Raw genomic sequence first — 25,420 nt, 5'->3', positions numbered from 1 at the left:
ATTGGACTCTTGATAGTCGTCTCCCCACGCTGCTGCTGGGGGGACTTTTTAACATAGGCCTCTGTATGGCCTTCAATTTTAGCTGCTTACGCTCCGCCACTCTGCCATGGGCCCCTGTACCGCCTCCTCATGCTGCTGCCAGGCCCGTAATCTGCCATGGGCCCCCGTACCGACTCCTCATGCTGCTGCCAGGCCCGTAATCTGTCATGGGCCCCTGTACCGCCTCCTCATGCTGCTGCCAGGTCCAGAGTGTGTCATGGGTCCCTGTACGGCCTCCCATTGCTGCTGTCTCCATCGCCACACTCTGCCATGTGCCACTTTCAGGTCTCCTCACACTGCTGGTGGGTTCCATTTTGTCATAGGGTGCTGTATGGCCTCCCATTGCTGCTGCCTCCACCGCCACACTGTGGCTCCACACTCTGGTTTTGGCCCCGTGACTGCCCAAATGAGTGAAGTGTGCGGTGATTCTAAGATCAACGGCACTCATCTGCATGTCACACTGACTGACAGTATTATTTCTCTTCCCCAGCAGACTCCAAGGGCATTTAAATTAAAGGTACAGTGTTCTGCACTAATATAAAGGCTCTCTGAAGCCTAGAAACACCCTTTTTATAAGTTAAATTCGCAGCGAATATATTCGGCTCAAAGCGAATTTATTCGGCGAATCAGCCGAACCGAATTTTTGAATAATTCGCTCATCTCTAGTGGTCAGCAATAGCCGAGGTCAGGACAGGCGGAGTTCGTTCAGAGTCAGGATCAAAGCAGGATCAGGCAGGAAGCAGACAGGATGCAGGTACAGGGGCTCATGGGAAACATACACCAAGGCACTGATCACAGGCCTGGTCCTGCTTAAATACACCTCCTGCAATCAGCCTCAGGTGATGGCCTGATTGCAGGAGTGAGATTCTGGCTGCAGAGAGCACCCGCTGGCCAGCCTTGGTACTGCAGCCCACACAAGGCATGTGAGTCCCACCACCACCACCATTGGCGAGTCCATTCCTGACAGTTCCATGGTATAACTAATGTCTTGGAAATTCTTTTATACCCTTCTCCTGACTGATACCTTTTAACAATGACATCCCTCTGATGCTTTGGAAGCTCTCTGCGGACCATGGCTTTTGCTGTAGGATGCGACTAAGAAAATGTTAAGCAAGACCTACTAGAACAGCTGAACTTTATTTGGGGTTAATCAGAGGCACTTTAAATGATGGCAGGTGTGTACTGACTCCTATTTAACATATTGAGTGTGATTGCTTAATTCTGAACACAGCTACATCCCCAGTTATAAGATGGTGTGTACACTTATGCAACCACATTATTTTAGTTTTTTATGTTTACTCCCCCCCCTCCCCTAAAAGATTTCAGTTTGTTTTTCAATTGAGTTGTACAGTTTATAGGTCACATTAAAGGTGGAAAAAGGTCTGAAATGATTTAATCGGTGCATCATTTTTTTACATCACAGAAATCTGACATTTTAACAGGGGTGTGTAGACTTTTTATATCCACTGTACATGATTTATTCATTGCACAAAACATTTCTGCATTGCCTGCTTCTACCATCCCACACCCTTGAAGGGTTACTGCACTTTTGAGGAAAAAATATACAAATGAAAACAATAAAGCATATACAATTCCTAAGCAAGCCACATTGTAATATAAAGTAGTGTTAAACCCAAAAGCAAACATTTATTGCAGCTTACCAATTCTTAGATGTGATGGTCGCATTAGTTTTCTTTTTTAGTCAGTCTTTCCTCTATTATCATCTGGTGATCCAGCCAGTAAGTCTATTTTTCAAAAGAACTAGCTCTCTTGCAGATGTGTCAGTTACAGGGATGATAAACCATTTACCACTGGCAGGAGTGCTTACAATTGTCAGATTTTATGTAAATCCTTTATCCCAAAAAGAAAAAAATGTTGCTGTAACTGCTTCTAAAGTGTTAGCTGGAGTTTGGTTTCTTTTTTTTAATGTATTTAAATCTGCTGGTGCATCTAACTCTCCCCTCCCCCCCAGACAGGAACTGCTGCTGCCAAAAGGTGCCCCCTGGGTTCATTCATCCAGAGTGGGGGCACGCGAATACAAAAGGTGCATTTCTGGCCAAAACATCAGGTGAAAAAAAAAGAAATTAATGCAGCCACCACATCTGATTGGTAAACTGCAATATACAGTCATGGTCAAAAATATTGACACCCCTGCATTTCTGTCAGATAATGTACCCCTTTGCCCAGAAAATTGTTGCAATTACAAATGTTTAGGCATTCTCATGTTTCTTTTGTTTGTATTGGTATGACATAAAAAAGTAGAGAAACAAAAAACCAAATCTGACACGCAAAACCCCAAAAAATGGGCTGGACAAAATTATTGGCACCATCTCAAAATTGCAAGAAATAATTGCATTCTACTTTGTGATGCTCCTGTAATTTGTAATTAAACTTACTTGTATCAATTAACAGGTGCTGACAACAAAGAAATCACACTGGCAACTAGTTAAAATGGTGATAAATTTACTCGACCTTTCTGTATTGTGTCTGTGTGTGGCATATGGAGCATGGAGAAGAGAAAGAGCAGCAAAGAATTGTCTGAGGATTTGAGAACAAAAACTGTGGAAAAGCATGGACAATTTCAAGGTTACAAGTCCAGCTCTAGAGATCTTAATGTCCCTGTGTCCACTGCGCACAGCATTGTCAAGAAGTTTACAGCCCATGGCACTGTAGTTAATCTCCCTGGACCAGGACGAAAGAGAACAATTGATCAAAAATTGCAACAAAGGATTGTTCAAATGGTAGATAAAGAACAATCAACTTCCAGACAAATTCAAGCTGACCTTCAGGCACAGGGTACAACTGTATCAGCTCGTTCTCTATGTCACCATGTGAATGAAAAGGGACGCTGTGGTAGGAGGACCCCACTGCTGATACAGAAAAATAAAAAAGCCAGATTGGAGTTTGCCAAAACTTGCCTGAGGAAACCAAAATCCTTTTGGGAGAATGCGCTATGGCCAGAGGAAACAAAATTACAGCTTTTTGGTAAAGCCCATTATTCTACTGTTTTCAGAAAAAGAAATGAACCCTTTAAAGAAAAGAATACAGTCCCTACAGTCAAACATGGTGGAGGTTCACTGATGATTTGGGGTTGCTTTGCTGCTTCAGGCACTGGATGTCTTGACTATGTGCATGGTATAATGAAATCTAAAGATGACCTAAGAATTCTGGGGTGCAATGTAGAGCACAGTGTCCGAATGTTGGGTCTCTGTCAGAAGTCATGGGTCTTACAGCAGGACAATGACCCAAAGCACATGTCACACACCCAGAAATGGTTTAAGAAAAGTGCTGGAGAGTACTGAATGGGCCAGCAAGGAGTCCAGATCGCAATCCCATAGAGCAGCTGTGGAAAGATCTCAAAACAGAAGTTGGGAAAAGGAACCCTTCCAATCTGAGAGACCTGGAGCAGTTGCCGTTAAGAACAGTGGTCCAGAATTCCAGTAGAGAGGTGTAAGAATCTCATTGATGGTTACAGGAAGCAATTTATTTCAGTTATTTTTTCCAACGGGTGTGTCACCAAATATTAAATTAAGGGCGCCAATATTTTTGGACTGTATTCCATTTTTGATTTTGGGTTTAATACCACTTTAAAGTATTACTAAAGGCAAAACTTCTCTTTTTATTTCTGATAGACTAGAGAGGGATTAGGAATTTTTTTTACTGCTATCTCTACCTCGTTAGGGAGATTCAGTATATTTGCCCTGTTTGTCATTATCACTGAGAGTGGGAGTGAAAGTTGGGTTGTCCCCAGAACAGTAAGAGGAGAAATCTAGTTGCGACACCACTTCTGGTGACAACCAGGGATTTCCCCCCACTTCGTTTTAGTTGTGGGACAAGAAGAGAAAAGAAATCTCCACAATGGGACACAGATGGCAACAAAATTACAGATGTATAAGACCTTATCCAAAATTAAAAAAAAAATTGTCTTTAGTTTTACTTTACAATTATTAAAAATTATCTTTACTCTTCAATCTGCAGCCGCTGTGATTTTCTGCAAAATTCAATGCAATATGGCAACCTAGAGTCATTCAGTAATTGTTCATATACAGAACACCCCCAGAATTTAATTTCCTGCTTGTGTGATTGGCTCGCTGATTTTCCCAGAAGTCTGCACTAAGATACAAATCAGATTTTAGGCATCCTCTGCAACAAAAATGCAATTGTTGGTACTCCCTAAGCTTTCCTTCTACAGGGATACGGAGGCTACTGCCATATTAGATACAGTGAAGAAAATAAGTATTTGATGCCCAGCTGATTTTGAATGTTTGCCCACTCACAAAGAAATCAAATGGTAGGTGTATTGTAACACTGAGAGACAGAATAGTAACATAAAATTCAAAAGAAATGCATGTCTGACAAATTATGCACTGATTTACATGTTCATGAGGGAAATAAGTATTTGATCGTATATGATCCCCTATCATTCAGCAGGATTTCTGGCTACCAGGTGTCTTTCATACAGGTAACAAGCTGAGATTAGAAGCAGTCTCTTAAAGGGAGTGCTGCTAATCTCATTTTGTTACCTGTATAAAAGACACCTGTCCACAGGAGCAATGAAACCATCATATTCCAAACTCTCCACCATGGCAAAGACCAAAGAGCTGTCCAAGGATGTCAGGGACAAGATTGCAGACCTACACAAGGCTGGACTGGGCTACCAAACTATCTCCAAGCAGCTTGGTGAGAAGGTGACAACAGTTGGTGCAATCATTTGCATATGGAAGAAACAAAAAACAACTGTCAGTCTCCCTAGGTCTGGTGCACCATGCAAGATCTAACCTTGAGGAGTGTCAATGATCATGAGAACAGTGAGGAATCATCCCAGAACTACACATGAGGATCTTGTCAATGATCCCCAGGCAACTGGGACCACAGCTCTGAGTCTGCTGGGGCCTCTGACATCATACAGTGAAGGAAATAGGTATTTGATCCCTTGCTTGCAGTCACCAAGAAAACAATTGGTAACACACTACGCCAAGGATTGAAATCCTGCAGTGCCTGCGAGGTCCCTCTACTCGAGAAAGCACATGTCCAGGCCCGTCTGAAGTCTGCCACTGAACACCTGAATGATGTAGAGGAGGACTGGTTGAAAGTGTTGTGGTCAGATGAGACCAAAATCCAGCTCTTTGACATCAACTCAACTCACCGTGTTTGGAGGAGGAGGAATGCTGCCTATGACCCCAAGAACACCATCCCAACTGTCAAACATGGTGGTGGAAACATTCTGCTTTGAGGGTGGTTTTCTGCTAAGGGGACAGGACAACTGCACCGCATCAAAGGGACGATGGACGGGGCAATGTACTGTCAAATCTTGGGTGAGAACCTTCTTCCCTCACCCAAAGCATTGAAAATGGGTTGTGGATGGGTGTTCCAGCATGACAATGACCCAAAACACGTGGCCAAAGCAACAAAGGAGTGGCTCAAGAAGATGCACATTAAGGTCTTTGAGTGGCCTAGCCAGTCTCCAGACCTTAATGCAAATGGAAATCTGTGGAGGGAGCTGAACGTTCGAGTTGCCAAACGTCAGCCACCAAACCTTACTGACTTGGAGAGGATCTGCCAAGAGGAGTGGGCCAAAATCCCTCCTGAGATGTGTGCAACCCTGGTGTCCAACTACAGGGAACGTCTGGCCTCTGTGGGTGCCAACAAGGGATTTGCCACCAAGTACTAAGTCATGTTTTGTGAAGGGGATCAAATACTTATTTTCCTCATGAACATGCAAATCAGTACATAATTTTAGACATGCATTTCTTTTGAATTTTTTTGTTGCTATTCTGTCTCTTAGTCTTACATCTACCATTCGATTTTTAGACAGATCATTTCTTTGTGAGTGGGCAAACATTCAAAAGCAGCAGGGGATCAAATACCTATTTCCTTCACTGTATGATGTCAGAGGCCCCAGCAGACTCAGAGCTGGCACTCAAATGGTAATCTATAGTACTCCCCTTCGCTCCTCCCATGGCAGCAACATAAAAGGTTATTAATTTAGCTGAGAGGTGGAGGAGCTAGGGCAGGACAGAAAGCAATTACACTCACAGAAGAGGAGAAAGCATTTTTTCTAGCAAATTCAAAGATATTTTGCAAGTGAATAAAACAATTTGAGAAAGAAAAACACTGCAACTAAGCGTTTAATATTTTTGACAGTCTCTATAATTTATAACTGTGGAGATAATCAGCACAAGCTGCTCATAATGAAAACCAGGGCTGAAGAAAATGCAGATTGCCATTTTCTGCTCCCCTTTTGAACATTCTAGTTGCCTGGCAGTCATGCTGATCTTCTGTCCTTGTTTGTTTCCATTACAAGGAAAGAGAACCTGAATGCAGTCAGTGAAATCCGTGCAGGTGAGTGACTTTGAAGGAAGAATTAAATTCATTAAGTCCAGCCAGGCTACTAGTATTTTTAGGAAGGAGAGTTCAGCAATTGAAGCCTACAGATTTCTTTCAGCACAGATTCTACCTAAAACTCAACTCCAACTGATCATCAACACTTTTTTTAAGTTGCTGTAGACATGCTTTTAAACCTGCAGTCATTTATCCAGTCGAATGGTATCGCAGGTTCATCCCCCTCTTCTCTAGCACCAGTAGCCCTTCCTTTTGGACTGAACGGTGCTCTCTTAATGATATGGAATGTCTGCTCAATGCTCAATCCAGGAAAACTGTAAACCCAGGCTGTGTAATGATGACTCCCGGGGGGGGTCTCACAGAAAGTTCCACTTTCAACTGCCTATAATCTTAAAGGGAGAAATATATTTTCCTTTAGCACATATTTTCATTCATTATTGCATTTTTATACGATTCTTGCATTACTATGTGATTGTTCATTACCAATTTTGTTGAAAAGATCAAAACCCCCTTAGGATGGCAGTTAGCTTGTGAAGCCCTGTGTATTAAAAGATTGCCAAGTTTTTGTTTTTTTTTATAAATTCTGCTCTCACATTTTTTTCTGTCTACATGCACATCCTCAATTGTTTCCTGCACATCATCTCCCAGTAGGGTGACAATGAAGTACCATGCCTGCTCAATGTGTGACAGTACAATCACTTGCAGCCTCAACCAGGGGCAACCAGTGACAGGGTGACAACACAGAAGCACTGCTGAAGGCAGCGGTCACTCAATAACAGAAAGTGCCTAAAACAACAACTTTTATGGCATGTATTATTTTAAATAAATTTGTTGCTAAAATGAAAAGCTCCAGTAAAGAGTTTTTATTTACCGATCTCCCTGCTCATCCATGGAATCTTTGCTCTGCTACAGAGCTACGCCACCTGAAGGATCTTCAGCATCTGACACTTGCAGGAGTGTCTGATGCCTGCGTTCCCCCACCACACTCTGTGGTTTCTCCTGCCAGACCTTACCTCACCACCATGTCCTATCTTGAAATCAAGGCGTCAGCACAGTGAGAAATGGAGCATTTCCCATCGCAAATGTCCCTTTAGCCACTTCAATACCAGGCACTTATACCCCCTTCGTGCCCAGGCCAATTTTCAGCTTTCAGAGCTGTCGCACTTTTGAATGACAATTGCGCGGTCATGCAACACTGTACCCATATGACATTTTTATAATTTTTTTCACACAAATAGAGCTTTCTTTTGGTGGGATTTCATCACCAATTATTTTTTTTCATTTTTTGCTAAATAAAACAAAAACACCTGACGCATACTTTTCTTCGTTTGTTATTAACTTTTGCAAATAAATAGCATTTCTTCATAAATTTAGGTCTAAATGTATTCTGCTACATTTCTTTGATGAAAATAATTGAATTTGTATTTTTTTCAAATGTTTTATTTTTTTTATTAAATTCTTTTTTTTTTTTTATTTTATTTTTCAGCACACTGTGACCAAAGCAATACAATGTTACCATAGTAACACTGAACTACTCTGGGCAAGTGATCAGGATTTTTTTCTTTTTTTTTTTTTTACACATTATGATTGCTAATACCAATGTATTTCATTGATATTTGCAATCATTGTTACTGAATGAAACTGATTCATTCAGTCTTTTGTGATTAGCTGTGATTGGGCAAAGCTGATCACATGATACAGATGGGCTGTGATTGGCCCTGTCTGTATCATGTGACTGCTTTGACCAGTCACAGCTAACAACATAATTGTATATATTGGATGGCATGACAGGAAGCCATTCATTGTATACAATCGACATGTGATCGGTCATAGTGGTCACGTGACACTGGTAACAGCTGTGCGGCCCAGCGGTCGCATGAGTGGCTTGTTTTGACAGGATGTCATATGACGCCCAGTCACAACGGCGATTGTCCCTGCCCAGCCGTCAATCTGCTATAGGCCGGGTGTAAACCTGTTAGTTACCAATGAACTCTTATTTGCCCTTTTATTGTGTTAACTATACCATTGGAAGCATTTTGTTATATTTGAAGTAGAAAAAAAAAGAAAGTTTTTATCTTAAAGAGAAGTGTTTAAAAGAACTTTAGAGCTGTCCTTTGTACACATCTTGTTCTTATGAAATACAGAATGATTAGCTTTTAGCCCTGGTTCACACGATTTGGGATGGTTGCGGGTATCGCATCTGTCCCCGCACCCACAGCCAAATCGCACTGCTCTTATGCGATGCGCAGAGCTTCCATTCATTCTGAATGGCAGTCCCACGCATCTCAGCCTGCATTGCGTTTGCGGGTACGGGAACCACAGATACATCGCATGGTCAAAAACACCATGCAATTAACCCAAAGCTGAATTTTTAAAAAGGTGCATGCACATTTTTTTTGCAGAAAACACAGGCATGGCATCTCATTCAAAGGAATGGGCTGCCATTCCTGGAGCAAATGCGTGCCGGACAGCCCTCTCAAGTGTGAACTAGGGCTTATGATGTAGAGATCTATGATTGGGAGTGGTTGAGTAGGTAATAAAAGACACTGGGCAGGGCTGACACCACAGCAGAGTAAAAGCGTTACTAAACCCAAAACAGTAAAATTAGTCTGTATATGCAGCCTAGCTCGCTTGTTGTACTCACTATGGAATCTAAGAGGGTTAATACTCTGCACTGTGTAAACAGGCTGCTTTATTCTGTTTCCTTTGAACCTCCCCTTCTTTCGCAGTCCCCAATCCATCTGCCCTAGTTTGAGCATGTGTAGACTTGCCACTGCTACTCTGTTTGGTGTGTACTGCTAGGGAGTTTATTTTTTTTTTGGGGGGGGGGGGGTTATGCAGCCTCATAGGACAGCCAGAAGAGAATGAAAACTCCTCAGCTGGACACTGATAGAAGTCACAAGACTTCTATATACTGCTGATGAGAAAAGGTATTTAGCAGTTTATTTAGGTATTTACTAAAATAATTTCCATTTTCGGTGTACTGCAGAAGACCGAATATAGTGACTGCAGGGTTATGAGTTTAGTAACACTTTAGGTGCATTTCTGACAGATGAATAGATACTTTTTTGCCCACCAGCCTCTTGACAACGTTCCTTGTGACTGTGTCAGGTAGAACCTAGTGGTGACGTCATCTCGCCAGCTCACCTGGAACTGCTTTTTATGCTGTCTCTACCTTATTGTTTGTGAGTACCTCTCTTTTATATAAAATGTTGGTGTTTTAACTATTACAATATGGAACTTCTTTTTTTATCCTCTCTACTAGATACTGTTTAACCTGGCTGAGAAACCCTTAAAGGCGGTTTGATTCATGTAACAGTTTGGATTTTGATTCATTCCTGCATGCATTCATGTCAGACTTCCTAATCCTTTGGGTCTAATCATCTAGTAAACAGTGGAAGTGTGTATTGGTGGTGGAGCAAGGAATTAGTAAGAATAGTGTGAAACACTGCATCTTTATCAGCTATTTATTTTTGGTTGGACTTTTGTGGACACTTTTTGTATATTACCCGATTGGTTTTACACTACATTTATCACTTTGTGGGCTGTTTATCACTTGTTATTTTACCGCCCACTTTATTTTATTGTTATGTATAGGGATGCATCAAAATTTCGGCCACCGAAACACATCGGCCGAAAATAGCCCTATCGGCATTTTGGCGATAGGAAAAATTTAGCCGATACAGGAGACTGTGTGTACTGCAGATGTGTGTGTGTGTAGGGGGGGGGGGGGTACGGGACGGCTGAGAAAGGCAGGAGAAGATCAGTGTATACAGTGGCTGGCTGTCACTATAGGTCAGTGCTGGTTTTTAAATGTACTTACCGGCTTTTTTTTTCTTCACTATAGCTCACAGAATTAGCTGTCACTTTCCCCCCAGCTAAAAGAAAGAAATAGTTTCCTTTTAGTTTATTTCCTGAGATAAAAGAAATGTTCCTTTAGCTCCAGGGAAAGTGACAGCTAATTCTGTGAGCTATAGTGAAGAAAATAAAAGCTGGAAATTGCATTTAAAAACCGGCACCGCCATATAGTGACAGCCAGTGAGGTAGCCTCTCTGTATACACTGCTCCTCTCCTTGTACACACTGCCCCCCACCCCCTCCCCCCTACAAAGAGGGCCTATCACTCATATGCTATGACATAGGGGACCAGCAGTCCTCTATCATAGCAATAAAATCATAAGTTACAAAAAAAAAATATATATATACATGAAAGTAGAAAACAAAAAATACAAAAAAAAATTTGGAGCCTCCCCACCCCCACATACACTTCAGTTTCGGTTTTCGGCTACATGCATTCTGAATTTTTGGTATCTGTTTCGGCACCAGAATTTTCATTTCAGTGCACTACTAGCTGTGTATTATGCACAATTGCTTTATTATTATTATTAAATATGTCTTAATGGGGACAGCGCAACATTATTCACTTTATGGTTTAATTTTTTTGTACTTGTAGGGTCTTTAAAGGGGAAGAAGTGCATTACTGCATTACAAAACATATAAATTCCAAAAAACCAAAACACAACTCATAGAAACACCACATACCATGAAACTTCTTACACAAGTATAACAAGTGGTGCTACAAAGGAAATTCTACTATAATTGTTTTGTTGGGGAATAGACAAATGAATATAAGAGTTCCAATTGGGCTCAGCCATTGTGGCATACTATTCCCATGACTCACAATCACAAGTCTTAATCCACAGGCATCTCTACTAGATTTCATATAGGCAGGCAGGGTATCCTGTAAAATAAGATGTGGGCTCCATCTGCTGTTTGCTGGAAGAAATGACAAACACAACTGAAGGTTTTTTTCTTTTTTTTTTTAAAGAGAACACAATAAAAATTTACATTATTCTGCATAAATAATTTAAGGCTGAAACTGTTTTAAGGCTGATAAGTTACAGTTTACACTGAAAGAAAAGTGTTAAAATAAACACCTACAAAAGAATAATAATTCAATAGCACAGAATACATAATGGTCTTTACACCAGTGCTAAGAAAAGTTACATGATTACAAACATCATAAAAGTACACTGCTCAAAAAAATTAAAGGAACACTTTGAAAACACATCAAATCTCAATGGGGAAAAATATCATGTCGGATATCTATACTGATGTGGACTGGGTAATGTGTTAGTAAAGTAAGGATGCCCCATTGTTTGATGGAAATGAAAGTGATCAATCTACAGAGGACTGAATTCAAAGACACCCCGAAAATCAAAGTGAAAAAATGATGCAGCAGGCTAGTCCATTTTGCTGAAATTTCATTGCAGCAACTCAGAATGGTACTCAGTAGTTTGTATGGCCCCCACGTGCTTGTATGCATGCCTGACAATGTCAGGGCATGATCCCAATGAGACAATGGATGGTGTCCTGGGGTATTTCCTCCCAGAACTGCCTGCATACTCTCACCACATGAGGCCGGGCATTGTCGTGCACGAGGAGGAGCCAAGGACCCACTGCATCATTGGGTCTGACAATGGGTCCAAGGATTTCATCCCGATACCTAATGGCAGTCAGGGTGCCATTGTCTAGCCTGTAGAGTTCTGTCTGTCTCTCTATGGATATGGCTCCCCAGGCCACTGGTGGACCTGCCAATTCTAGTGTTTAATGGCAAATGCCAACCGAGCTCTATGGTGCCTGGCAGTGAGCACAGGGCCCACTAGAGGATGTTGGGCCCTCAGGCCACCCTCATGATTTCTGTTTCTGATTGTTTTGTCAGTGACAGACATTTCACACCAATGGTCTGGTGGAGGTAATTTTGTAGGGCTCTGGAAGTGCTCATCCTGTTCCTCCTTGCACAAAGGAGCAGATACCGGTCCTGATGATGGGTTAAGGACCTATCTACGGCTCTGTCCAGCTCTCCTAGAGTAACTGCCTGTCTCCTGGAATCTCCTCCTTGCTCTTGAGACTGTGCTGGAAGACAAAACATACCTTCTGGCAATGGCACATATTGATGTGCCATCCTGGAGGAGTTGGACTGCCTGTGCAACCTCTGTAGGGTCCAGGTATCACCTCATTCTACCATTAGTGACACGGAAGCCAAATGCAAAACTAGTGAAAAAACTGAAAAGATAATAAATGTCAGTGGCCTCCACATGTAAAATCATTCCTGTTTTGGGGGTCATCTCATTGTTTCCCATCTAGTCCACCTGTTAATTTCATTAACACCAAAGCAGCTGAAACTGATTAACAACCCCTTCTGCTACTTAACTGACCAGATCAATATCCCAGGAGTTTCATTGACTTGTTGCTATATTCTGATTAAAAAGTGTTCCTTTATTTTTTTGAGCTGTGTATAAACAGGAGAAGATATGAGGGAATGACAATGGCACTTGGCTCACTGGGTGTCCCCAGTGCAGAAATCTCTATGCCTCCTTTACATGGCCAGTTATCTGCATTCTACAGGTTCCAGGGTAGATTCCTGCAGGTAGAATGACCAAGTCATGAGAATAGCGACAGCCTGTCAGCCTACATAAACTGATGACAGGCTGACAGCAGCCAACGCTGTTCACATGTAGCCGCACACTGTGTGTCTACCTGGAGATGTCCAAGCATGGACACAGTCGTCAGTGGTGTCCAGGCTCGGATGTCAGCAGAAAAATGCATGGAGTGCAGCTACATGTGAACAGTGGCGGCTACTGTCAGCCTGTCGTTAGTTTATACAGGTTGACTGGCCATTGTTATTCGTATAACCTGTTCTTTCCACCTGCAAGAATTTTCCACTGTAATCCAGGGAATGCAGATAACTGGCCATGTAAAAAGAGGCTTATTGGTCACTTTCCTCACTTTGTGGTAATTTAAGGTACCTGCAGGCAAACATCCCAAACTTCCAATATTTTATTTTATGCAAAAACACTGAAAACATACTGACGGACCACATGTTTACTGGAAACCTCACAATAATCCTTATCACATACCAATCCACCAATATTACTTGTACCTCATTCAGATATCCCTTATAGAGATTTTTCCTAAATTACTCTCCCAGTGACAAAGGTTTTTCCAGACAGGGAGTAATGGGAAATCTGCAACAGGGACATAAATAGTAAAAGAATTTCATTTTATCAGTGTTGGAGACATTTCTTTTGTTCTTGTCCATCAAAACTACTGTCACTTGGACAATAGGGGAGGAGAAATCTCTTTAACATAGACCCAAATAGCAGTAAAACCAGACAGGGGTTCTCATCTTTCCTCACTCTATGCTCAACTAAAAAAAAAAAATTTAGACTGACATTGAAAACATGTAAATGCTACCAAAGGGTATGTTGCTATTTTACCATGGCTTTTTAAAGAGACCACCAACATGCTGTGAGAAACAACTAGAGACAACAGACACGCTGCGTGAAACAAACTGAGACCGGTCATGCTGCATGAGACAAATGGAAACCATGGACATTCTGCATCAGACAAATGGAGACCACAGCCATGCTGCACGAGACAAATGGAGAGCAATGACAAGTGCAGCATTTGTGAATCAATATTAAAGTGACAGTGCTAAATATATCAGTCTTCTGCAATAGATGTTTACCAGGCATTGAAGCAGCTTGCTCAGGACATATTGAGGATGGATACACAAATGTCTGAATTCTACACACTCAGTCTAACACTCTTGTTAGGAAGTGTTCAAATCTAGTTTACAACTGATATTGGAGATGTGCCAGCACAGTACAGAGAGAGTTAAATACGGTACACATTTACTCCTTTAACTCCCTTGTATTACACTGGAAATTATGGTTTACAAATAAAATGTAAGTCAAAAAGCTAAGCAGCAATTATTTTAAATGTTTTAACGTTATACTATGTGAATGAGAACATGTAACATAGGTGTTATCTCAATATGGTTACAAAAGTGGGAATATACTTTAAGGCCACTAACACCTTACTAATAACCAGATGATCTTTCAACAAAATAAAATACAATAAGACATGCTTTGATCTTCTTATTCGTTAAACTCGCATGATTACCAGACAGATAATTTAAGTACAGCACAGAATATTTTTGTGCAGTAGAGCTGTCCAATTCGGTTGTTTGATTAGTCAATTGGTATTCAAGACTTAAAAAACATGATGATTATGGCCCGATAGCCATTGAAAGTCATGCAATCACATTAGGACCATAAATAAATAAATACATGTCACTAGTACAACTTTCCAGCTATCAAACCAAACATTTTAAAACCTTCATGTGAAACATCACCACAAAACATGTCAGTAGTGGCATTAAAATGCTTGTCAACCTGGCACAAATATTTATCAGCGATGTGCAGTCTGTTACATTAAACAGTCATTAAACATAGAGGTAGCATAAAAATGACTGCTAATCTAATACATACACACACACCAGTATACAGACATCTTTTTTTCACAGCGTAAAGACAAATACATGATATCAAAGCTAGAAAACTTCAAGAAACTCGACAGCCGACACATTTAAAAAGGCACAGCTGACTAACTCTAGTCAAGGCAAATACATGATGCTGAGTGGCCTACAAAAATCTATTGGCTCATGGAGTGGACTGTCTGCCCCTAACAACTACATTAATGTGTGCACCTTGTGAATATAATGGCTGTTTTGGTAAATACCAAAAATATACATATTTATAAAATATATTAGCATATAAACGTTTACGCGAGTACGGTTTGTTACACCCAATACTGATTTTTTCTAAGTGCGGGATTCGTTTTTCGGCAATGTTGCATCATTTCTGCATCTATATGCAACCAGGTCTTCTGATCAGCGTTGGCATCAAACGATGGAGCAGAATTCACAAGTAGATGACCATGCTTGGGTGGCAACAGGGGGCTGGCAGAGCAAAAATCATTGGGTTTTTGTAGCGGGGTTACAGTCACAGTTGGCACAGTTGTACTTCTCTCAGTGTATGGAGAAGGAACCTGAGGAACCATGCTGTAGGAATGACTTCTAACATGTGGTGGAGCCTTTTTTGCTCTTCGTTTCTTAAGAAGAAACCACACAATAAAAATGATGGCCAGCAGCAGGATAGAAAGAACTACCAATGGAATTATGATTGAAAGAGGATTGGTTTGGCTAGATTCTGCTTTAGGACCATCAGTAGTTAGTTTAATAGTGGTTTCTTGAACGGAAGAGCTTGTGGTTATTATGTCCAACGAAAGAGTTGGCTCATCATTTCTTTGATTTCCCCATCGATTTCGATTGCCGAATCTCCTTATGGGAGCTTCTGTAACATTTCTGTTCAGCCAGTGACTGGTTGTCCTCTTCTCATGGCTTAGGCTGGTGTATAATAGATCAGTTGTGGTAAATGAAAAAGATTCCACAGTTGTCGAAGAGTCCACAAGCATTGGATCATACGGAACCACAGAATAAGTGAAGTATCCTAGAGCAGGAGGTACATTATTCGCTTTTAACATGAAAACAAATGAATCATTGATCATTTCGTGATCAGTCACATTGGCGTCAACATCCAACAGTATTTGTCTAGATTCAATGTCACGATGTGTGAACTTTTCAATGTCCTCATACTCATCTTTTTTAGACCTCTTTCTTCTTACAAGTTTACCATATGCTGGTGCATCAACAATATAGTATTCTGGGTCACTGCTGGTCAAATTTGCCAGTTCTGTTGCATCCAGGTCCCTAGTTTTTAGGTTGTACTTTAAGCCCGTTGGTATTTTTAGTCCAACAGCAACATTTACCAGAGGCTCCACAGTGATGTTCAGAACCTGCCCTGTGAGATTACTTTCTGAAGTAAAGACAATTATTTCTAAACTGTCTTGAGATGCAGTAAAGTTGTTCATGTGGTAGGTTACCTTGCCAGACTCTATTTCTTTCTGATCAAAGTTAGTCACAGGTGCATTGTTAACTAAAATACTGCCAAATATTGGTGGCTGTGATATCTCAAAATTAATCACCGTGCTCTTTCCATCTGTGGTAGCTGCTAGATTTTTAGTTGTAATTATTGCAAAGGTCTGTCCTTGGACAAGGACTACATTTGTTTTGTTAACTAAAGTTATGGAAACAGGTGTAACATCCAAATTAAACAGTTTATATAATGGTTTATGTTTGCCATCTGTCACACTGAAGTAGAACACACCTGAGCTTGGGCTTCCATCTTGTACAAACCAGAGGTTTCCTTTATTAATATCTGCTTGTGTAAAATGCTGGACTGATTCATTTAGATTGCCCAATTTGGCCAAGAAGCCATTATTTGGTGCACTTATAACAGTGTATGTTATATTCTCTGGTGGATTATCCAGATCTTCAACGTTCAGGTTTTCTGGCCCAAATGCAATCATTTTTCCTTGCAGAACTCGCAAATTGGGTTGTTTTGTTTTAAGCTCTGGTGGTTGGTCATTAACAGGTATTACAGTGATATTAAACATCTCCACTATAACATCAAAGTCTGGTTTCACAGCAGATTTACTTTTTAAATTGAGCCATGTGGCAAAGGTGAAGTTATCTGTAGGGGACTCTGCTCCGTTGTGTGCATAGGTAATTCCAAACTTATTGATGATATACTGGGAAAAGTTGGGCTTTTCTTTAGTGATATTCCTGTCTCCAACTATGATCACACCATGTTTGGGTAACATGGTCACCTGGAACCAGACTTCATATGCAGATCGTTGAGATTCTGGCAGCCTGACTAGAAGGTTGGAGGCATCCAGCTTTCTTTTGCTTATTTGAACTTTTTCTCCTTCCAAAACAGAAGCACCTAAACAAAATAATAACAAAGAATTATAAGGTAGACAGCTTAACCACTTGACCTCTGGATGATTTACCCCCCTTCAAGGCCAGGCCATTTTTTGCTATACGTCTCTACCTTACTTTGACAATTGCGTGGTCATGCAACGCTGTACATAAATTAAATTTGTCATTTGTTTTGCCATAAATAGCTTTCTTTTGGTGGTATTTAATCAAAACTGGGGTTTTTAGCTCTTGTGCTATAAACAAAAAAAAGACTGACAATTTTGGGGGAAAAAAAACAAAACACAAAAAAACAACTTTCTGTGATAAAATACATCCAATAAAAAAAAAAAATTTTAAAAATCTTATTTCTTCATACATTTAGGTCAGTATGTATTCGGATATATATTTTTGGTGAAAAAAAGAAAATCCCAATCAGTTTATATTGCTTTACAGAGAAACAAAATCCAGCACATCGCCACTGACAGGACACAGCTCTGCCTTGTTTATATAGGCAGAGCTGTGTTCTGTCTTTCTCCTTGCCGATCAACGTGTGCCAGCGGTCATCCATCGGCTGGCACCCACTGATCGGCTTCTGCTGTGACTAATCACAGCAGAAGCGGTGCGCACCCTCCCTACCAGCAAGTGCAGTATCAGGTATATATAAGTGATTTTGCACAGAGCAGCCGCCTTTTAGCAGTAAAGCTGCTATAGGTCGGTTGGCAACTGGTTAAAGAAAACACCTACAAAAGGTCATATTCACTCTGCTACACAGGCAGTACAATGCAGTTAACAGGGATGTTCACAGAATTGAGAAGTTAACCAATGTCTTTAATATAAGGTAATTGGTTATCAAAGGATGACTCAACAATATTCCAGTCCCATTTGTCATATGAGCAACCCCTGATATACAGTAACTAACACATTTTGTGCAAATAAATATTGCTAACCAAAATAAGGGCAAAGAAAGTGCAGGGCTAGCAGAAGACAGTAACACAGTTCTTGCTTTGAGCTGCATACCCAATTATTTTCAACCTCTGTACCTATTTTGTGATCTTATTAACCACTTGCCGTCCTGAGGATTTACCCCCCCTTCCTGACCAGGCCATTTTTTGCAGTACAGAGCTGCATTACTGTAACTGACAATTGTGCGGTCATACAACGCTGCACCCAAATTAAATTTATGTCTTTTTTTCCCCACAAATAGAGCTTTCATTCGGTGGTATTTGATAGCCTGTGCATTTTTTATTTTTTGCATTATAAACAAAACAAATACCGACAACTTTTAGAAAAAAAAACAATATTTTTGACTTTCTGCTATTAAACATGTCCAATAAAAATAAAGAAAAAAAATCAAATTTTGTCATAAATTTAGGCCAAAATATATTTTGCTACATGTCTTTGAAAATCCCAAATACGTGTAAATTAATTGGTTTACGTGAAAGTTATAGCGTTTACAAATGGTGGTATATATACTGGAATTTTATTTATTGATTTACTTACTAGTAATGGCAGCAATCAGCGATTTATAGCGGGACTGTGGCAGGTATTCTGACACTGGGGGGAACTGATTTGGTGTCACTGACAACAATACAGTGATCAGCGCTAATAAAAACCACTGACACTGTACTAATGGCACTGGGCAGGAAGGGGTTAATGTGTGGGCGATCAAAGGGTTAACTGTGTGCTGTTTCACAGTATGCGGTATGTGTGCTTTCCACTGTAAGCACACCACTTTGTATGGCTCTGCTATGCAGAGCCATACAAAGCAGTGTGCAGGAGCTGACTGGAGAGATCAGTGATGTTTATACACAGGTATCTCCCCTGTCGCAGATAAAACGGCAATCACCGGGTGCTAGTGTGTAATCACCGACCAGGACCCGGTGATTGACAGCCGAGACAGCGAATGGCGGCGTGGGTAGGGCTCACACGCCCCCTAGCCGGAATTGCAAAATCATGTATGTATGTGATTTTGCACACCCCTGCCGCCCTGTAGCAGTATTTCTGCTATAGGGTGGAGGGGAAGTGGTTAATTAAGCAAAATAGAGAGAGGCCATGGAAATTTCACAAATCAACAACATAAAGGTTTGCCGCGGGGGGGGGGGGGGGGTGATTCCTAGACACAAGATGTTAAAAAATATATTTTTTTTTTTTTTGGTTGGAGAATACCTTTTATTATTTGAAAAAATATGAAACATAACAAGTTACCAGTATTTGCAATGAGACGCGTTGGCCTGTTAGGATCATCAATCTCATATGATATAGTGATGAGAAACTTCTGATTTTCTAGCACAGCCGGAGGTGAAGAGACTGTGAAAGAGAAGGAATCCAGTGTACTCCACACCAGAGCTTCCGTATCTGTATGTTTATAGAAGATCGTGGCCTCATTCACCTGTACAAGATAGAAAACATTTTCTTTTCAAATGAATGGTAACTGTAGCAGCATTGTCATAGAAAATCATGGTTAGGCAACAATACTTTGTCAAATGACAGTAAACAAATGCTCACAATGCAGGACTTTATGTGTATGTGACTATGAGCACTAGAAAAACTTGCTTGCAGCACAGCTAGGATTCAAGCGGCATTCTTTATGGGGCCTGTGACTCAAATGTTCACATACAGTACCTTCACGTGTACAGAAGAAAAGTGAAAAGCAATTGATACAGGTGTAGTTCTAAATACTGCTGTACCAAGTCATTGGTTGTGTTGTGAAGACTCGCCATACATATTTGTATACCTACAAGCAACGGTACTAATTTCATGAAATTACCTGGCCATTTTTGAGCATACAATAGCTCGCTGTGTACGCATTCGTGATTGGAATGCCAATGATTTTAAATGGTACTTCAATGCATTTCTAGAGTGCAGCTGTGCTTCACAACACACAATCAAGGGAATTCAATAAAGTCATAACATCACCTTTTCTGGCAGCAGTTTTCTCAAAGAGTAGCTTCACTTTTATTGGGAAAAAATCCCCTGGGTGATCAATTAAACTTTCATGCAGATTCCTGCTCGTTTCTGTTCTGAAGGAATAGCTTTTGCCAAGTCATGTCCCATGCACAGTGATTCTGAATGGGAGAGACTTACCGTATTCTATTCAGCTGATGCATATTGAGTGTTCTGATGAGAAAAATTGCAGTATCTGCATCCCCTTAGAAGTGATTAACCCTTAGGGAGTTTCTCACCATTTTTGTTGCAGAGGATGCCTAAAACCTGATGTATCTTAGTGCAGAGTTCTTCACCCAAGTAGGAAATCACACTTTTGGAGGTGATCTATACACAAATTACAACATGGCTTGTGCAGCAATTGTATATGTTAAATTAATTTTGTTTTTATTTGCCATTTTTCCCCACAAATGTGAAGTTACCCTTTAAGAACTGCCTGTGTCCAATTCAGGCAAGCATTCACACTAGTGTCGGCAAAATTACCAATATGTATGGCAAATTTAGGTAGTTTTCACTACGGCCACTTTAAGAACTTGTCACTATGGCAATGAAAGATTGTTAAAGAATTTCGTACTTACATTAAGAAACTTGTGGTAATTAAGATCAGCTTGCAGCTGGTGTACAGAGGTGGGGCACGTTTGTGCTGGAAACTGTCATGTATGTGGCAGCTTCCATTACAGTGCATCCCAGGCCCCCATTTGGCTGTTGGCCAGGGGGGTTCTCAGCCGAAAACCACATGTAATGTAAAAAAGGGGCTTGAGGATAGTGGCAACCTATTCAAAAGAGATGCCTCAACTTAAAGCACATTAACACATGACACTACTCGTGTGTGTTAATGAACAGCTAAGTATGAATTGGTCTTATATAACCAGGAAAAAATGCCAATTAAAGCGGAGCTCCACCCAAAAGGGGAAGTTCCGCTTTAAGGACTGCTCCCCATTAAGGATTGGCACCTTTGGGGGGGGGGGGGGGGTGACACATGACAGGTCCCACAAAACTACAGGACCATTCATGAAGCGCAGCGCTACTCGCGCATACGCAGTGGGTACCTGGCTGTGAATCTGCAAGCTATCACGGCCGGGTGCCCACAATGAAGATGCCGGCCTCCTGGAATACAGGACGGCCGGTGAAGCGGCCTGCGGGGGGACACACCGCTGGATCCAGGGACAGGGAAGTGGTTGTTTTTTAAAAGTCAGCAGCTACAGTTTTTGTAGCTGCTGACTTTTATTTTTTGACAGGGTGAGTGGAACTCCGCTTTAAACAAATGTTGGTGGGCGGCATCCTCCAGCACCACAATGTACCCATACAGTGGCCAGGGTATCGTGTGATCGCTATGAGCATTCATAGCGATCACAGGATTACATGTAAGCAAAACTCATGAATGGCTTCCATTCATAGCAGCTTGCTTACTATTGTGATGCTGGGATTGGACTACAGCTATCACATGGTACATGGGCCACTCACAGCATCCTGTACCAAGTAATCAGCTGTAGCCAATCACAGCATCACAATAGTAAGCGAGCTGTATGAATGAAAGCCATTCATGACAGTTTATACTATTGCTTATAACAGTGATCATCACTGTTATATGAAGTGTTTAAAAACAAAAACCTGATTAACACCCCAGAGTAGTATATTGTTACTATGGTGACACTGAACTACTCTGATGACAGTATGTAAAAAAAACAAAACCGTAAAAAAAAAAAAAAAGGAAAAAATATATTTAAAAAAAATTGAATAAACCAGTCATGTGACTCTGTACTGTACTGGTAACAGTATGTAAAAAAAAAAAGTTGTGAAAAGATTTGATTTCTTTATTTTCTAAAAACTTGTGACAAAAAATCTATAACTTCAAAAAAACTTGCCATGCCTCTTACTAAATACCCTGGACTGTCTATTTTCCAAAAAGGAGGCATTTGGGGGTATTTGTACTGTCCTGGCATTTTAGGGCCTCAAAAAATAAAGATAGAGATAGACCATAAGCACAAGAGAATTGATCAATTTTCAAATATACTTCATATACCATAGTTTGTAGATTCTAACCTTCACACAGACTAAATATATACTGAAGTAAATTACTTTTCTTCACCAAAGAAATGTGGCACACTACATTTTGTCCTAAAGGTATGAAGAAAGATTATTTGTTTGCACAATTTTAGAACAGAAACAAAGAAAAACATGTTCTTTCAAAATTTGTGGTATTTTTTTTGTTTATATAACTAAAAAAAAAAAAAAAATAGTGATGACTAAATACCATCAACAGAAAGCTCTATTTGTGTGAAAACAAATTATAGCAATTTCATTTAGGTACAGTGTAGCATGACCGCGTTAAGTGCCAGTTAAAGTAGCGCAGTGCCAAATAGCAAAAAATGCCCTTGTCATGAAGGGGGTAAAATTATGTGGTTAAAATAAGGAGTTTCTCACCAATTATTAATATTTAATATTCTATTTACAACTCACTGATCATACAACATACTGTAACCTATAGATACATTTTCTGCACAGGTTATCTCAACCTAAAAATTGCCTCCACCAGTAGTCTACAACTGGAGTGGGCGGAGTAACTGGGTGGAGTGACTGGAGTAACTGTTGTGTGGTTGGAGTGGCTGGAGTAACTGTTCCTATGGCAACTCACTCTACAGCAAGGGCAGAGAAGAGCGGTTAAAAACAAACTGCTCCAACTTGCTCACTTCACTGGCGGTTGCCATATTCAAATGGTTGTAGTTTAAAAATTATAAATCTTACACCGAATAGCTTTATATTGTGAGAATCACAAGACCCAGACCTACATTTTGATGCATAGTATGTCCCTGAAATATTAAAAATGAAGGCACAGTTGCAGTTTAGAAATTGCCCTTCAAATTTGAGGTGGCTAGAGTGGAGTTTCAATGAATGTCAATGGGCGGTGTGAGTTGCAAACAAATGGTCATATTGTGAAAACTATCAGGACTATGGCTTAGCCGTGGACATTTTTAGTGGCAGCAGGGATAGCTGAACGTTTTGATATACGATTTGTGTAGGTGGGCTTGAAAATGAGGGAGTGATGGCAGTTTAGAAATCATGTCCTGATTTTTCAGCTCACACTCTAGCTTTTGTCAGCTCCCACTCTAGTTTTGAACATTCCGCCATTCATTCCTATGGGATCAATTTCACCACAAAAACGCCGATATTTCGTGAACCATTCGGCGAAACGTTCCACAAAGTAATAGCACACCAATCGGGAACAATCTGCACGTTTCAGTATATTATAGGGTGGTAAATTTGGCTATAATAATAAGAATATATATGTGAGATAACAGTAAGTGGCCTTGCCATGCAAGAACACTTAACAAAAGAATACAGATTGAAATAACAGTACAATCCAGGACATTTGACAGTTTGCCCATGACAGGTAAAGCAGAATAACCCCATTGGTTTAACAGTTTCAAAAAACAGTTACATTGCCGGGAATGTAACTGTCACATCTGCTTGTGTTCTCAGGGCCAGTTCACACTACATGCGTTTCAGTGTGCTCTTTTTTACCGTATACAAAACACACAAAAAGTAGGTTATATGGTCGTCAATGTCATAGTTCACATTAGTGCTTGCAGTTCCAGTGCATTCCAGTTACATAAAAAATAGAACAGGCTGCATTTTTCCTGCACAGAACTGTACTGGAACATGGTAAACCACATCAAAAAGGCACTGGACTGAACATGTTCCCATTTAAATTAAAGAAAAATAAAAGGGAAAAAAATGAACCGGAACGCATCACAAACACACCTGAACATGTTTTTTTGTGCATTTTGATGCGTTTTTGACATGTCCATAACGAGCATTGCGGAAATGTATCTGGACTGCATTTCTGTGGTTTGAACAGGCCCTCGACCAAATTGTCAAACTATTAAATGGCTGGTGTCATAAATGATGCAGCATCCGGGCAATTGAGGATTAAACAGAGCCCAATATGGCAGCTTCCTTTACTGAAAGAGGTGGTTTTAGTTCTGCTTTAAGGGCCGGTTCACACCAAGCCCGCAATAAGTTTGAATGGGCTAAAATCACAACGCACAGAAAGTCGTGCATGCACTACTTTTTAAAACGCACTGTAACCGAATCGGATGGCGCAAAAGTATGTGATCCGGGGCAAGCAGACACATTGGGGTTTATTTACTAAAGCTGGAGAGTCCAAAATCAGACTCCCTTCTGCATAGAAACCAATCAGCTTCCAGGTTTCATTGCCAAAGCTTCATTGAACAAGCTGAGCTTAGAAGCTGATTGGTTTCTATGCAGAAGGGAGTCTGATTTTGGACTCTCCAGCTTTAGTAAATAAACCCCATTGTGTTTGGGGTGTTTTAGACACACACTGCAGATCGCAATGTGGATTTAATCGCAATTCAGATGTGGGCATGGTGTGAACCAGCCCTTAACCACTTGCCCTCCAGAGGATTTACCCCCCTTCCTGACCAGGCCATTTTTTGCAATACGGCGCTGCATTACTTTGCATGGTCATGCAACACTGCACCCAAATGAAATTTATATCCTTTTTTTCCCCACAAATGGACATTTCTTTCAGTGGTGTTTGATCACCTGTGCATTTATTTTTTGAGAAAAAAAAACAACAATATTTTTGACTTTTTGTTATTAACCGCCTCCCGACCGCCCTATAGCAGAAACACTGCTACAGGGCGGCATAGGTGTGCAAAATCACGTATATATACACATGATTGCACATTTCCGGGTAGGGGGCACGCACACCCTACCCGCGCCGCCATTCGCGGCTGTCAATCACCGGGTCCCGGCCAGTGATTACCGAGCATCTCCAACAGGGAGGAGGACTGTTCTGTTTACTAACCGTTCTCCTCCATGTCAGCTCGGGCACACTGCTTTGGATGGCTGTGCACAGCACAGCTATTCAAGGCAGTGTGATTACAGTGAAGCACACTGACAGGTCCCCTAGTAAAACACTCCCTGCACACAGTCAACCCTTTGATCACCCCAGATGTTAACCCCTTCTTGCCCAGTGCCATTAGTACAGCGTCAGTGCTTTTATTTAGCACTGACCATTGTATTGGTTTCACTGGGGATGTCAGTGACACCAAGTCAGTTCCCCCAGTGTCAAAATGTCCGCTGTAGTCCTGCTATAAGTTGCTGATCGCGGCCATTACTAATAAAATAAAAAAAATTCCAGCATCTATACCGCCCTTTGTAAACGCTATAACTTTCACGTAAACCAAGTTATTTACATGTATTGGGATTTTTTTTTTTTTCAGCAAAGACATGTAGCAGAATACATTTTGGCCTAAAGTTATGATGAAATTTGCCTTTTTAAAAATTTTTTACTGGACATGTTTAATAGCAAAAAGTCAAAAATACTATTTTTTCTCAATAAAGTCGATATTTTTGTTTTTTAATAGCACAAAAAAAAAAAAAAAAAAAAAACGCACAGACGATC

At 40.7% G+C, this 25,420-nt stretch overlaps 1 protein-coding gene across 1 annotated transcript in view; it reads right to left on the bottom strand.

Annotated features, from left to right (window-relative positions):
- Window positions 1-11,179: 11,179 nt before the first annotated feature.
- Window positions 11,180-25,420, bottom strand: part of LOC149453929 (chondroitin sulfate proteoglycan 4-like) — a 72,868-nt gene continuing 58,627 nt past the window's right edge. The window contains exons 9-10 of the mRNA XM_089688090.1: window positions 19,252-19,435; window positions 11,180-17,071 (exon numbers count right to left, since the gene is read on the bottom strand). Of these exons, the coding sequence (XP_089544216.1) occupies window positions 15,027-17,071; window positions 19,252-19,435 (2,229 nt within the window). The 3' untranslated portion in view covers window positions 11,180-15,026. The remainder of the gene's footprint in view (window positions 17,072-19,251; window positions 19,436-25,420) is intronic.

The sequence above is a fragment of the Staurois parvus genome, unplaced genomic scaffold (genome assembly GCF_062004578.1).
Source record: "Staurois parvus isolate SC_StPar_1 unplaced genomic scaffold, SC_StPar_1.0 ptg000445l, whole genome shotgun sequence".
NCBI classification, from domain to species: Eukaryota; Metazoa; Chordata; class Amphibia; order Anura; family Ranidae; genus Staurois; species Staurois parvus.
The sequence above is the reverse complement of the archived record's forward strand: the minus strand, read 5'-3'. Positions and strand labels throughout refer to the sequence as shown.